General features: G+C 41.9%; 1 protein-coding gene across 3 annotated transcripts in view; it reads right to left on the minus strand.

Annotated features, from left to right (window-relative positions):
- pdgfc (platelet derived growth factor c) overlaps window positions 1–16338 on the minus strand; it is a 50297-nt gene extending 33959 nt beyond the window's left edge. For 2 of the 3 annotated variants that reach the window (XM_084086015.1, XM_084086013.1), the window contains exon 1: window positions 15505–16338. In XM_084086015.1, the coding sequence (XP_083942141.1) occupies window positions 15505–15613 (109 nt within the window). In that variant the 5' untranslated portion in view covers window positions 15614–16338. The remainder of the gene's footprint in view (window positions 1–15504) is intronic. The other variant, XM_084086014.1, reaches the window with a different exon arrangement.
- Window positions 16339–16669: the final 331 nt, after the last annotated feature.

The raw sequence follows: 16669 nt of genomic DNA on the forward strand, positions 1-16669 counted from the left end.
GTCCCACACACATACACACACACACACACACACACACACACACACACACACCCCTGTTAGGGAGTCTACATTCACAAAGCCTCCCATCGAGTGCTGTCATCACTAATGCTTCTCCGAGAGGGCACGAAAGATTTGAAGGCGTCCTGCAGAGACATACCTGAGGTGTGATTCATTTGCTGAGGGTTTTCCACAATCTGGTCCGGTCTTTTTCATCTATGTGAGGTAAATCACGTCTTTTGATCGTGTCAGTATCCCGTTTTCCATGCCAAAGAAGGGTTTCTCCATCATGCACTCACTTTGCATAAAAAAACGCACTCTCTGCTCACTTATCATCCAAACTATAGCATGGCATCTGCAGACCAATTCACAAATAGGAATTATTCTGGAGCCTCTCAGTTATCAACAGGCACAGACCAAAATGTAATTAAATGCAATTGGATAAACCTACAACCAGTCAGAGCAATGTAACGTGTGACGCAGCGCTGAGTGATGGAACATATTTAACAGACAGCAACATGCAGACATCAGCTGTGATGGTGTTGCAGCAATAGTCTGTGAATGTGTGCTGTAAGAATGTGAAAATACAAGGTGTTACCAGTCACTCTGCTACAATATTTGGGGGAAATAGAATAAATGAAAGGCCAAAAACATATTTTCATCCAGAAAAATCAATACAATCGTGTATCAACCTACTTTAAAGAATCAAATGTGATTTATCAGATTTTAGAAAATGGGAAGAGGATTAAAAACAACCCAATTTGAATGAAGACATGTCAGCATCAACACCAGCAGATAAACGGAATCGGGAGCGTACTCTTTCTAAGATGCCAAGAGCTCTGAAAAACACAGGCACTTTATCAACGTCGATTCCCAGATTGGTCACTTCTTTTCCTGCATGTGAGCAGCCATCAGATTAACAACCAAAGCAATTGGCTTTTCATTGTGCCTCATCTTTTTGGTAAACAGTGCGGCCTGGTTGGCAAATTAAACTTTTACCAAATCCTGTTGGAAGTACAGCAAACACATCTTTCTTATCAACAAAATCTTTAAGTGCAGTTGGTTTATATGATGTTCTGCATAATAGTGTTTTAGTGTCTGTTTTTTAATGTTTCCATGAATTGAGTACGTGAGGATCTCATTTGAAACAAGCCATTGCGGCTTTCATAAGCGATCCATTTTAGTTGACCTTGTATTGTAAACTGTACTTCCATGTGCTTTTTCTCTGCAACCTTCTAAATAAAGTATTCAATCGATCAATGGTTGATCTCATTTTAGAGAAAATGTACCATCCAGTTCTTTTAACACTTTTTTTCATAATAGCGGATTCAACACCATTCTGTATCGGCAGCGGCCATCTTCATTGTTTATGAAAATGCCTCAACAGCGTTCCTCTATAAAGTCATGATATCAAATCCACCTCATATTAGATAAACAGTTGTGATTGGCCCAACTTGGGCGAGAGAGGCCTCTGCAAAGGCCTTGTGGTTTAGTGAGGTAACTTCAGAGGATTCCAGGGTAACAACGATAGTTTGCTTCTTACTGGGGTAGCTGACATAAGCATGGCAACTTCAAGATAATAGATCTACACATAAATGCACTGCCCAATGACCAATCAATTCTTTTGCATTCCGGCAGAGCTTGGTGCACGGATCACGTAGGAGGGCCAGAGTGTTCAGAGACCAGCAAAAACCCTTGGACTTTCCCTGACAGCGTTTTTTATATGAGGTTTGGGTTTTCATCAGAGCGAGTAAGTTATCCGTGTCAGCTTCTTGAGATATGACCTCTAGGTTGCATCTGTATTAAGCTACAACAGAGACTATTTGTAGCATTAAATCCTTGTAGACTACTTGTTGTACTTGACATTACTAAAGTAAGCCTACTTACTGCTTTGCATTATGCTTTTGCATTTATGTATTTATTATTTGCTCCCAAGTACGTTTTACACCACCGAGGCAGCTGAAAGAATAAGGCTCAAATTGTCATACACACAATAACAATACACCTAAGCAACACATACATGTAATGTAATATACCATGCAACAACAATACAATTACTCTATTAACACATTCACTTAATTGAATACACTAACAGTTAATTATTTCGAGATCTACTAGTGATATTATGAGTCTATTCATTTAGGCAGTAACACAGTCAGCTATTTTTTACCAGCTGTCCTTCCGGCATTTGGCAGCTGCAACTGTGTTGTTTTTTGCCTGGATTATGTTTTGAATTGTTAGTATTTGTCTAATATCTATATAGACAAATATAGTTTTCTATTATACTTTTGTTTGTGAAATATGATAATCTGGCTGCTGGCAGTAGAATAATCCATGGTTGTGATTGGTAATATGCTGCAAACACCACCTCTTTTATGTGAACACGAACAGCTAGATTGGGAAGACTTCATCAAGTTAATAACTACCCGACATTTGAACATTTGACCACTTAGAGCAAGGGTCTTCAACCCCTAGGGGGTCCTCAGAGTTACTACAGGAGGGCTGCCAAATCTTTGTGTGTTAAGATTTTTTACATTAAGCACTTGAACCCTAGCATCCCTATTCTGAGGGGAATATTTGACAAAAATAGCTGATCTAAAAGACAGTGCGAGGCATTGTGAGCTTGTACATCAGCTATTTTTGGCAAAAAGGTTTAGAGAGAAAAAGGAGCCACAAGGTCAAGTTTAGTTTACTTAAAGGTTTAAAAAAAATACAAATAAAAAAAAGACATTAACTGATGACAGTGCTGTCAAACAAGTCTATGAAGCCATCTATGAAATCTATGAAAGGGTTTAATCTGCAACATAATGTTATGCAATATGGGGGGGGGTCCCTGCTTCATCTCTCTCTCAGCTAGGGGGTCCTTGGCCTGAAAAACGTCGAAGACCCATGACACAGAGTGATTGCCGTTGTTAGGTTTAGTGAAGCCAGATAACTAAATTACATCCTGGGTATGTTGAACTTGCTTGTTGCTTCGTACAGTCCTCAGGTCTGCTGGAATCTGTCTGAATGGGAGGGGAAACCTGATGCATCTGCCAGAGCAAATAAAACATGAGCTTGCAGATTCGTCTGGTTCCCATGCTATATCCAAACATCAAGGTTTCCCCATGAACCCTAGCATCCCTATTCTGGGGGTAAACATAGCAGATGTACAAGCTCACAACGCATTAAAGCATTGTGAGCTTGTAGATTGGAAAAAAGGAGCAGACCCGACCTGGTCAACTAAGTATACTGTATATGGGTCAGGAACTGCAAAAGGGTTATCGGGTAATCTAACAAAAAACATAGTTGCACCACATGCACTGACAATTGCAAGACCCATGGCCCAGAATACACTGTATCCATGCACAAATGATACATATTCAACATGACGGGTCCAATAATGTAATTATTTGGAATAAAAGACAAATGTATTCTTAACCTACCAGTGACCTCCTGACATTATGCATTACTCAAACGAACATTGTACCCTTATTACCTCCACCCACAGAGATGGATGGGTGTTATTTTTCCACTTCATCCCACATGATAGCTAAATAACTCAAGAACAGATGGCTGGATTTTCATGAAACTTGGTGGGAATGATCAGGAGACTGCCCCCAAGAGATGATTAACTTTGGGGTGAAAAGGTCAAGGGTCAAGGTCGCATCAATGACAAGATCTGTCTCTTAACAAAATAACTCGAGAACGGATGTCCGGATTTTCATCAAACTTGGTGGGAATGATAAGTGGGCTGCCCCAAAAAAGATGATACACTTTTGGGTTGAAAAGGTCAAAGTCACAATCAAGACCAAGTTGAAAATACATAATTAGTCATAATTCAGGGAGGAATGCATTCTTGACAATACTGAATGCAATCTATCTAGTTGTCTCCTGCAGGTCGGACAGCTGAAGGCCAGAGACTATGTTTTCACTCCTGTTGGTCCGTATGTGTCTGTGAGCATTTTTGTATTTTTTTTAATTGTCAGACACTGAGCTATTACTGTCACCTAACTTACAATAATAAGTGCAGCTTTAGAAATCACCAATCCAAAAATCAACTAGGAGAGCAGAATTCATCACCCAGGCTAACAGAAGTAATCAATATTCCTGTGTCCTAAAACGATCTGTGATTGACCTGTGCAAAGTGTAGTAATTCATTAGAACCAGGGAAATCCATTTTGTTCACAGAGTTTGATGCAGAGCTTTTGGAGACTTTACATTCATTCCATATATCCCCTTACCTTAACAGATGCATGCCTACCCTAAACCTTATGAAACAGCTTTGAAATCAAACAGGGGACACACATTTTGTTCCCAATTAGACATGTGTCCCTAATCAACTGGTTTGATTCCCAAAATGTGTCCTATTTCAGGAACACACACACACACGCACACACACACACACACACACACACACACACACACACACACACACACACACACACACACACACACACACACACACACACAGTTGCTGGAGTCATTCTAGTCCTTCATAAGTCCTAACAGCTCATGTGCATTTTCATTCCATCTGGGGTTGTAGTAATGGATCCGTCCCAGGGGGAGTTGAGCGTAAAACACTCAGCGGACGCAGGCTACGCTGCACCCCAAAGCCTGCATTGGGAAAAAGCCATACATTCTCAAAATAGTCAATGTGATTGGGTTACGGTTCCAGCGTGCCAGGGGCATAGCGTTGTATATCAGCGAGGTGACATAATCCAGCTAGCATGGGACGGAGCAGTGCCACTGATTAGTGAGACAGGTGGGCGTTTTATTCCCATTACTGCCCTCTTAAATGCATTAGAGCAGGGATATTTCACATCTCCATCTAATAATTTCTGGGTGTTTTCTCACTGGGCTCAGATGGCACATACGGCCGACACAGTGGGGGTCTGATTTCCACACATGAATTATGACTTCAGTCGGCTGAGGAACAGAAAGTAAGAATGTCACCGTGTGAATGTTTGACCATTTGTTTGAGCTTGCATGGGTGTCGGGGGAGTGAAGGCTTGGCTGTGGCTGTGTGTGTGTGTGTGTGTGTGTGTGTGTGTGTGTGTGTGTGTGTGTGTGTGTGTGTGTGTGTGTGTGTGTGTGTGTGTGTGTGTGTGTGTGTGTGTGTGTGTGTGTGTGTGTGTGTGTGTCTGTGAGAGAGAATGACTCAAAAGTGGACCGTGAGATGCAGGGTCATGGACAAAGAATCACTTTAATGGAGGAAAATTGTGTTATTTAATAGATTTGAGTCCTGACTTCATGGCCAATGCAAAAAAGTAGGTTCCAATGTGAAACTAGTTGAGAAGTACCACCAAAACATGTGAGGTTGAACTTGAAAATGTGTTATTTATCATTAAAAAAAAGTAATGGTAACAGCTTGAAATGAGGCAGATAATTTTCTGGGTATCAAGTTGTGAAATGAATCAGACGTGCTGATCCAAGAATGTTCCGGAAACAAGTTAAGTTCCTTTGAACTAGAAATGAGCAAAACTATCCACTGACTTTTCTTTTAACTCCTTCGAAGGAACATAATATTTAAGTGATGATGCTAAATGATTTGTTTTCCAGTGCAGCCATGTGAAGAGGGTGTTTAGTCGAGTTCCTCTTCCTCTGATGTTTCAGTGCTACATTACAGTTTGGCATAAATGCAGAAACAAAAATGACATGCCAACATTACTTACTGTTTAACTGTCTCAAATAAATCCAGGAATGACTGGAATAAGGCTTGGCCAAAGGCTCAGCTGTGTTTGCTCCACAGAGCAGTAATGTTCCATGGTACAGTACACTGGCTGAAACCATTCTTCCACAGTATAAATGGTGATGTTTTAGGTCAATGTACCTCAAAGTGACTGTAGTACATTCGCAGTATCAGCAAAAAAACTTAAGTTTTATATCTAAAACTACACAGAAACTGTAGTCATTTAGATCAAAGTTTGTCAGTTTCACACTTGGAGCTGAATATGTCAGGAGTGGACAGAATATTAACCACTTAAACCCTATATGCTGTACTTTGTTGACCAGAATCCTCCACCACCAGGGTTCTATACTGGCCCCCCTCCTGTTTTCTCTCTCTACCAAATCTATTCGCTGAACATAGTCAATCTACAAGCTCACAACACATAGCAAAGCTACATACTGTATGGCTAACAGTATAATACGGATATACAGACTTCCCAGTACAGTCTGTTATCCAATGGATCCACACTGCCAAGCCACTGTTTAAAATCCTGTTTGTTGTGAATAAACACTGATTTTAAGTCAATAGCTACCAAAGTGATTGTGATACCGATGTTCAATTTCCATCTGTTGAAAGCTGAGTCACACCTACAGTAAAACCTCCCTAAATTCAACTCCTATCAGGCAGACGATGGATCAGTAACTCCCATCATTGGTTTTCTAAACTGGCACGGCTAATGAATGTGCCTAATAACTGTGAAACGGCTCCGGTGCATCAAGCCATCGTGCTGCTCTGTTTCACACGTCAGTGAAGCTGTAAATCATGACAGAGAGGAGTGGAGTTCTGGAGTGAGCTCAGTGAGGCGTTTGGACCGCATGCCATGACTGTGGCCTATTTCATACACAGAAACTTTTCATCTCAGACTTGCTTTCCAGAGGACGGTACAGTACATTCAGAAGATGCCAGAGTGGGAATCAAACCCCCATTTCCACTCTAACTGATCTACTCAGAACCACTGTGGTCAGGGTAGAAGGTGTCTCTATCAGAGAAGTCACAGCTGCACTGACTCTTCATTTCTGCTTCTGGGTCAAGTTGCTTGTCAGTCAACTGCCGGGTGAAGCGATAGGAGAGCTGTTACAGGACACTCTGAAATACTTGTCTGACAGGGAGCGATGACATCTGCCAAACTATGCAGACATGCCCTCTAGGGGCGTTACCAAGGTCAACTCATCATACTCCCAAACGTTTGAGTCCAAAGGAATTCCTTTTTCCTTAAACGCCCATTGAACATCTTTTCATATTTATCTTTTCATATTTATCCATCCATATAGCCTGTCTTGAGCATGGATGCTGGGTTTTCGTAAAGTTACACACTTTGTAGTTACTCACTTTGTACATGGGAGCTGCCCAGTATGACCACAGGCCTCCACAGTTGGACACTGGGCAGCTCCACCAACCCACAGCAGTTTGGGGTTAGTTGCCTTGCTCAAAGGGAACATATAGTTGTTGGGGGGCTTGTCATTCACTTCAAACTCAGAGCTCAGATACAAAGCAGATTGCTGCTGAGTGTGTTATAATCTGTGGCACACTTTATCCCAATATATTATTCATCTTGGTAGTGTATCACTTTGAGAGTGATTTGTAGCCTCAAGAAATACAATCTTCCCATGATTTGACCCAGCAGCAACATTAATATTTTAATATCTACTTCAGTTTTCAGAACTCTTAGTATTTCTGTTCACAGTTCAAAAGCTTAAAAGGGGTCTTTGCTTGCCTTGACACGCATGCCACGAAAATGACCTTTTGACTTAAAAAGCCAGCTTTGATGCTCTCCTCCTGGCCATCATGGACAATCCCTTTCACCCCCTACATGAAACTGCGGCAGGGCAGAGACGCTCCTTAAGCCTGTTACACCTACGTTGCAAGAAGGGGAGCTATAGGAGATATTTTCTGCCTGCAGCAATAAGACTTTATAACTCCTCCTCTGGTTGGCTTGATCAGACTGATTAGGATGGGGGATGTTTGAATTCAAGCCACAGGACTCTTAGTAGTGTTTGGTCTGTCTTTCAATATTGTTGGTCGACTATAATGTTAGATGTTTTTTATTATAATGGTTTTAATGATGTCTCTCTTTCTTGTCCGTTTCTGATTATGAGAGCTGCTTTAACACCTTTATTTCCCCTCAGGGATGAATAATGTACCTACCATCCTCAGTGAATGTTGTAATCTAAATAAAGTATAAAATATGAGGGTAAGAGAGACACATTAGAAGAGAGAAGCTACTGGTAAAACCTGCTATATATATATATATATATATATATATATATATATATATATATATATATATATATATATATAATTATGTTCATTGGGAGAAAAAGGAACTCTTGATAGGTTGCTTAATTTCTAATATATGTGGAAACTAAACATTCCTCAATTCTTACTCTTACTTACTCTACAAGATTGTCTGCCAAACAGAGGTGACATATGAATGTGAGAATCATGTTAAGTGGAGGAGGTTACAGAGGGGAGCAGAGGAAATGATGCTAAGTGTACGTCCTAGTGAATGACAGGTAGTATTTGTCCCGACAGGTAATCTCGACTACTTTTAGGCAGATGTGCAGACGTACCCCACCCATGTTGTCTAGACTGCAGCATGCAGACACTCTCTTTACTCCGTCAAAGTCCATTTCTCCACAAGGGCTGTTTACAGGTCTGTGTTTACGAGACTATACATTTATGTAGGAATATTATAGACCTGGCTCCATGCTAGGGCTCAAAATGGCTCAGTTTATTTTCTTCTTTTTGTTTTTCAAAGGCCTACTTCATATGGAGCTGGGCTCTGTGTTCCCTGCCAGGGAGTCAGTTATTGTGCTGCTGATAACACTCAATCCTCTCTTCCGCTGAACAGCTTCAATAGAAGAGTAATTTTGCCCTCCAGATAAGGAAACAATGCTGAACGAAATGACACATTGGGTTTTAATTGGCATGCATTTTGTTTTGAATGGAAAGCGTTCATATAAAATCTTTAAGATCTCATGATGCAATAACAGCTCTTCAAACGGGACGACGTTTATATATAATGGAAGGTTGACAGAGACAAAGCCTGACACCAACCCTGCCGTTGCCATTCAAAATATTATCGCAACGCTGCAACTCGATGACATTTCTCATCCACAATCTAGAAATAGTTCAGGAAGTGGGTTTGTCATTGGAGGAGAACAGCAGAGGGAGGCAGGACACTCTAACCGCCGGAGAGGCTGAACTGATGGGAAACGGAATAAAGAGAAATAAACAACATGTGAACAAAGATGGATGCTGTCTTTTTTTTAACATTTGTTTATCCTGGAGACGTTTCCCGAGCGCACATACCGTTTCTTCAACGATACCCTGCTTCACTTTCGCACAGACACATATATACATATATATATATATATATATGTATATATACATATATATATATATATACATATATGTATATATCTACATATATATATACACATATATATATATATATATACACACATACATATACATAAAAAAAAAGCTTTAATATTTTTGCGCCCGGATTAGGATTATTACGGTCATTTCCGGGTCGCGCGGCCCAATTATTAGCTACGTTACTGTTTGGGCTGGGATGCTTTTCAGCAGTGGCGTAATTTACATAGGGTTGCTGGGTTAAAACAGTGAACCCCCCCTTGACAAAACCAACGACATGGTATGGTCTCCAACTTCATAGCTAAATGTTTAAATTGCAAATTGTCTCACGCCTGTTTTCGTTCAACTTTAGGGTACATTAGTCCATTTCTGATTCATATATGGTAGAAAACAATCCTTTAACCTGAGGCCAGCATCCAGAATGATCCACAATTAGTATAACATAAGCCCAAAAGTCTCAGTAAATTGATTAATCACCAGCTTGATAAGCAAACAACAATAAGGAGGGCAGTGCTCTGGTCCAAGTAAATATAGTGATCATAATTTAGAATGACCTTGCAAGAAAGAATTGCTATGGCAAGAGAGGAGAGATACAGTACAGATCAGCAGAGAGAAGAGACAAGAGGAAAGTCCGTCATTAGAACTCTAGTGATACTGGTTATGGTGGAAGGGTTATGAAGGGCACGACACTGTGTCTGTGAACAGAGTTGTTTCTCCTTCAGTGGAGCATACACTTGTGACCCAGATCGCTGGAGAAACTCCCTGCTTCGGGGAGAATGAACCAACACTCGCTGGCCGACATGACGAGCAGCAGGCAGGCAGGCGGTGGCATGCTCTGCTTGCCAAATACAGCACTCCGCGTTCACATGGCGCTGACAGCCAACACATAGACACTGCTAGACACTGTTATCCAGGGGTCTCCCAAGCTCTGCAGAGAGAGAGATGGTGAGAGGCAAACACTAGGCCGTGCCAGGACTCATAGAGCGGCCTGTGTTCAGGTGAGGTGAGGGTGAACTTCGCTGGAAGGTTCACATTTCTGCCACCATCGAAGAGCCACGTAACCACAATGTTCCTCCCCCCCCCCTTTCCGTTATGTGTCGAGTGAGTTTCATAGCACTTGAAACATGTTGCAACTCAAATCTATCTCAAATACACAGCCACAGATGTGATGATAAGTCTCTTCTTTTTGTCACCCCTCCCCTCCCCTGAACAATTGACTCCAGTCCTTGCTGATAAGAGGTTATGCTCTTTTGACAGCAGTGACTTTCCTTCTGCACTCAACTCATCCATCTGCTTTGATGGGCTTACAATCAGCAACGCATAGTGGTCACTACTGCCCTGCCTGCTTACACTGATCAACTGCAGTTGTGCCGTATTCATTTTCAAATACATCCATCATAGTGCTCCTACACTCTCCTACACTGGGATCAGTCTTTCCCAGGAACCAGGCGCTAGTGGGCCAGGGTGGGGAGGGTATCGGAGCCATATTAAAGAATGAATCCAGATTCCAAAACCCTGCTGGTTTTGGGTTCCACCGGTTTTACGGTCGCAACGTAAATTCAAATTAAAAAACATAAAGTTAACTACTATGGAAACCACTTAACACAACATAAGTGGTGATGTGAATGCCAGCTGGCTGGCCTGGCGGCTGCCAACTGCAGGGGCTGGCAGAGGCATAAACCATCGGGCAGGAGAGACTGAGTAATAAACTGGACCAGAAGTGGAGACGATGATTCCTCAGCAGAGTAAAACATGAAAACATGTTGACAGTTTCCAACAGTGGAAGGATGTGGGCCACTGGACCTTCAGGTGGGGAAAGAGAGAGAGAGAGTGTGTGTGTGTGTGTGTGTGTGTGTGTGTGTGTGTGTGTGTGTGTGTGTGTGTGTGTGTGTGTGTGTGTGTGTGTGTGTACTGTATATACATACATACACACACACACAGCACAGTATATATTATGTAGTTAGTCAGTACAGTGCATAGCTTGAAGGAAAATAGTAGTTTGATATAATAACTGAGCTTTTACAGTTATGCATTATGTGAATGACTGAAGTGTGCCCTGGCGGTCACGTGTCATGTGAATGTGTGATTTACTGTACATGCATGAGTGTACATTAGAGAGCTCCCACAGGCTCCAGTGTCCACCCAGCTGCAACGGTTTAAGCTGACAATATTATCTTTTTCCGCACGTCACCTCATGAATGCACAGTTCAGCTCAGTACATCCATACCTCCATGTATGTACTGTACAGTGTGCATGAATAACTGCACATCTCCCTGATGGCCTGTGAGCCCCATCAACTCTATCCTCTCTCCCCTAATCTCCTAATCCTTGTCTGAACGGCGTTCTGTGATCACTGGCAGGTTCACTGCGTTCCATGCCTTCCTGCACGGCTGCTGCGTGGGAATATCCACAGGTAATCTGTATCTTCTGCAAATATCTACAGACAGATAGCTTTAATAGAGCCTGGAGGCCGGGGCTGGTTGGGTGGGCCAAGGCGCTGCTGAGAACATGACCTTCTATGGCAGAGAGAATCAGGGCAATCTCCTCTCACTCAGAAGTGATTTAAAGTGTTGCCCTGTGAGATGCTCTGTTTGATTGTGGAACAAAGTTGTATTCAGTGGTAAATTGGGTGTTATTGTGACTCACAGCCTAATGGAAAAGGACACTTAACATTGCAGCTTGTGTTATCCCAGTGCCAGTGACACAAGCATGCCTACAGACTGATGTAGGAGAAGTAACTAGACAAAGTGTGCTAAATTACCTGTAATTTTGTATGTCTAAGGACTGTCACTGTGCAGGGCGTATTGATTACACTGATTAAATACACTGATGATGGAAGCACTGCTACGTTAAGCTCACATCAAACACATGACGTCTACGGATCTGGCAGATCTGGACCTGAGCAAATCAAATCACTGCGTCTCCTGCATGCGTACTGGGTTTCACAGCAATTAAAGCGTCGTAAAATGTTTGCATGTATGTGGCATGGTCCTCCAAGATCACTTACAACATCAGAGGATTGTGAGAGACGCATCACACACAGGGCACAGCAGCAGACAAGTCTCCCCCCCACCCACACTGTCTCTCTCACACACACACACACACACACACACACACACACACACACACACACCACACACAGAACAGCAGCGGACAAGTCCCCATACACCCACACACACACGGCCAGCTCTATAGAGTCATCAGACACCTCCTGCCAAATTGAATACAACCAGGGACCATAACTCTCCAAGCAACCACTGCTAAGCGAGCGTGCCTGCCAGACAGCTCTCTCTCCCCTTCTCCCCCATCATCTAAGGGCATCAGCAATTGAGTGTGAGACACAACTAGAAGGTTACAGCCGACCACCACGGCTGCTAGCTCAGTTGCTCTCATCGCACGTACAGTATGTATGGCCACTTTAAAGAGCTCTCTGCAGAGGTGTCATCTCAGAAGAGAAAAAAAAAGGTCATTACTTAAGCCCTATTTCAAAAGTAGCAAAAAATAACATATCTACAAGTTCAACATGTCATGTTATGAGCCTGTAGATCTGCCATTTTCTTTATTTTAGAATACAACATTTTGTTTGCCTACATGTCACATGTAGAAGGCCGGACATGGATTGAGATGCACTCAGCAGTGCAGCTCCGATCTGAAATCAGATTAATCTGCAAAACATCTGAGGTGGAGAAGATATGCATTAAAATAACTCAATTCGGGGTTAAATGTGAACACCAGGTGGTGGCAGCTGCCATCCCCTGGGACCCCAAATTGCGCCCCTGGCACTTTGACTGAACTTCAATCCACCCCACATCCATCCCTTCCATCCCAGCCTGGCTCACTGCTCATGTTGCTTTGCTTCCTCACTGAAGCTGGACTTCCAGAAGGGAAGCTGTGAAGTCGTCCGGTTCCTCTGTGGTTCCTGGGGTGAAGTCAGTGCTGCATGTCTCCTCACAGAGCCAGACACACGGCCGGAGCCTACGCAATACTCACTTCAATGTACAGAAGAGTATTATCGTCGCAGTTGGGTGGACACCATACTATGTCCAAAACGTTTACTTTTTTATTATTAAAAAATATATCTTAAATAGTAAAAATAGCATCTGCTATTTTCACTACTTTTGTGTGACACTCATGTATGACGAAGTAGGGCATTAATATTATGAAGAAATATGGAGTTTTCTTCATAATACGGTTTCTGCTCCACAGCAACAATACATTGTGTATGTGTATGTACAATCTTCTGCATACAGTGGAGTGCTTTGTATAGTCTACTGTCCATACACTGCTTAACTCAGTGTAAAAAGTGACCCAAATTGACCCCTTTTTGGATCCATTTTTACACTCCGCTAACAAAGACGTGTTAAATTAACACTGAGGATTTGACTCTGTTAAAGTTGGCGAAATGTCTGTGCACCAGCCACCAGAGCCATCATCATCAAGGTGAAGTTCTGTGCTTCTATGTATTTGGTTGATGAAAGTGATTTAATGCATGTGCAATACTGTGTATGTACAGTAGGTAGCATTCCACATGTGTATTATGTGTATTACGACTTAAAGAGGAACACTGTAGTCCAAGCGGTGCCTCAGATGGGAATATTTGTTTGATTTTACCACTTTAACTATTCTTTTATACTTTGGCTATTAAAAAAAAGGAGACATACAAGCTTGAGCTTGTTATCTATATATTTTTAAAACAAATATTTTTTAACTCAAATATTTGGAGATGGGGTTCGGCGGCCAAATACATATACTTTTGGTGGTCCTTGACATGAAAAAGTTTGAGCACCACTTATAGAGCAACATACGTTTTTCAGAAAACTGTTAGGATTTAGAAGACATTTACAGAATCAGCCTCAGGTCTTGGGTTAATATGCATACACCTTGAGTCTCAGAGGTCTTGTTAAAGGCCATCAGGACAGGAACTGCAGATTCTTGTGGACATTTAGGTTTAACAATGAAAATGTTTTTCAATCATACCAGGTCAGTTAGAACAGAGTTCCCAATCAATGGTGTCAGGGGTGAGAGGTCACTGTTCATATTATGTTAATAATATACAACATGAAATGATAGAATATCAACAGCTGGCTCTTGGTCTTTGCAGCTGTAGTTAAAACCATATCTTCTGAATCTGCTGGTCATAGCTATATTCTTTAGAGTTATCATTATTAATAATACAAATTACTAAATAAAAATAAAAAACATTGATGCACCCTGAATTTAATGTGCACAGCCAGATATAATGCTGCTCTGCTTATTCATGTAAACAATGTCGCACACATAATGTATTGTACAACTTGTGCCACACACGCGCAGCACACACACACACGCTATAAAAACCATACGCGCATGCGCACACGAACACGCGGCTTAGAAAAACAAACAGTCTCATTGCAAAATTGCCCTTGATGGCAAGGAACCGTTTAAGGGTGTAATTATGAATTACTTGCTAGTTATGTTGGAGACACAATGTCATCTTTCCAGCAACAGACACTTTGTCACTGAACACTGACCTTAAAGGGACTTTTTAAAACAATTCGATAGCAGTTCAGAGGGTAATGCAAATGACATGGCCCTACAGGGAGCGCCATGCTGTATGAATGGAACCTTTTTATGACGAGTGAGGAAACTTCTCCTCTTGGGAGACCTGAAATTTCAGAGGGTTTCCCCCCCTTAAAACATATATAGGGTACACATGAAAGGTACAAAAAAAAACAAGGAAAAAAAAAAGGTAATTTCCACTTCCTAGTCTGGATAATGCCGTTTGAGCAGAATAAAACGCCTCCATTCATTCCCCTGTTTATAACTCAAGCAAGATGTGCTTTTATTATTTAGAGTAGAGGGTCTCTATGCCTCTGGAGGAATACACAGATGTGACAGATTAGATGATGATCACTTGTTTTAGTTTGATCTGTCCTCAGTTCTATTGTTCTAATAGTTTTTGTCCCTTTGTATTGTTTTAAGGCTATTTGAGCTACAGCAGTGGTTCCCAAACTTTTTAGCTCATGACCCAAAAGAGAAATTAGATGTTTGTACCCAAACTACTGCAAATAGCAGATCTGCAAGCTCACAACGCCTGCTGTGAGCTTGTAGATCGGCTATTTTCAGTATACTTCTTAAACATTTGTTTTCTAATTAACGGAATTTCTTTTCTTTTTTATTCATGGAAGTCTTAGGGAAAAATCATTTTCTTTTTTAATTCATAAAAAGAATTACAATTTCTTAGGGGGATTTATTTTATCTTTAAGTGACCCATAAAAATGCGTCCACGACCCACAAATGGGTCCCGACCCAGTGTTTGGGAAACAAACAGTGAGCTACAGTATAGACATACGCTGATACATTCTTTAGGCTACTATAAAGTTGGACCCCCCCCCCCTGCATCTTTGGCCCATAATTAATGAAAACCATCTTAAACTCACCGTTCTGCTCCTTTATACTCGGAAGGTGAAACTTGCTCATGTGACTCGATTCCGCCTCATACTGTTGGAGAAGAAGCGACGCAACGAGGAGTAATAGCGGCAGGATCATTTGGATTTAGTGCAGATCACACAGTGGATTTAGTGGAGATCACACTAGATCACACAGGGCTGCAGAGACAGGGATGGATCAGATGGGGGATCACCAAGCGCACACGCCGCCGGTCAGAAGACTCCGAGGCTGCTCGTTTGGACACATTTGTAGGCGGTAAACGTAAAGTAGAACCCACATAATCTTAACACCAGAAGCCTTTAGTCCTTTTTCAAAAAAGAAAAAGAAAAAAGAGAGAGAGAGAGGGGGGAAAAATCAATTAGTGTCTTCCGAGTCCCTCAGAAAACTTGTGTTCACTTTACGTTCTGAGGAGCAGGACTCCAGATGCGCACCTGTTGGCTTGATTGGAGAAGTCACGTTCAAAACAGTTGGTGGGGAGTTGGGTTTTTTTACGCAACCAATCCGCGTTTAAATCGCAAACTTGTCCCGTGAAGTGCAGTCATACCCACTATGTGTGTGATACGAAATCATCTGAACACACACACGCGCGCGCGCGCACTTTGGCTAAAAAGTATGCGTCCACGGTATATTATAAGCGCGTCCTCGAATCCTTCGTCTGAGACACAAATCCCTGCAGAACTTCAGTTCAGACTGTACATTGAAACCTTAATAGAACCTTAATAAAAGCAGAAACACGATAGGGAGAAATAATGTGCTTGCATTGCACCAGATATAATAAGTCCTCCTGTTGTCTGAGCTGTAAGCTGTCTGTGTGAGAGACTGACTGACTGACTGCTCCAACAGGTGCTGGACATAAAGTCAAACTTCGTACCGGCGCAGGGAAAACTCCCAGCGAAGTTATTAACCGTTCCACTGCTGTGTCCTCCTCCTGCTCCTGTGGGGAACACGCATGCACGCGCGCGCGCGCGCGCACACACACACACACACACACACACACACACACACACACACACACACACACACACACACACACACACAATTTTTTTTCCTTATATGCATAAATAGTGCATCCACAAAAAAAAAATGATAGTGCATCTAGTACACATACTATATCGTTATAGCCTCATAGCATAATTAACAATTAACAATTGTTAA

This window comes from Gymnoscopelus microlampas (genome assembly GCF_963454915.1).
Source record: "Gymnoscopelus microlampas genome assembly, chromosome: 18".
In the NCBI taxonomy this organism is placed as follows: Eukaryota; Metazoa; Chordata; class Actinopteri; order Myctophiformes; family Myctophidae; genus Gymnoscopelus; species Gymnoscopelus microlampas.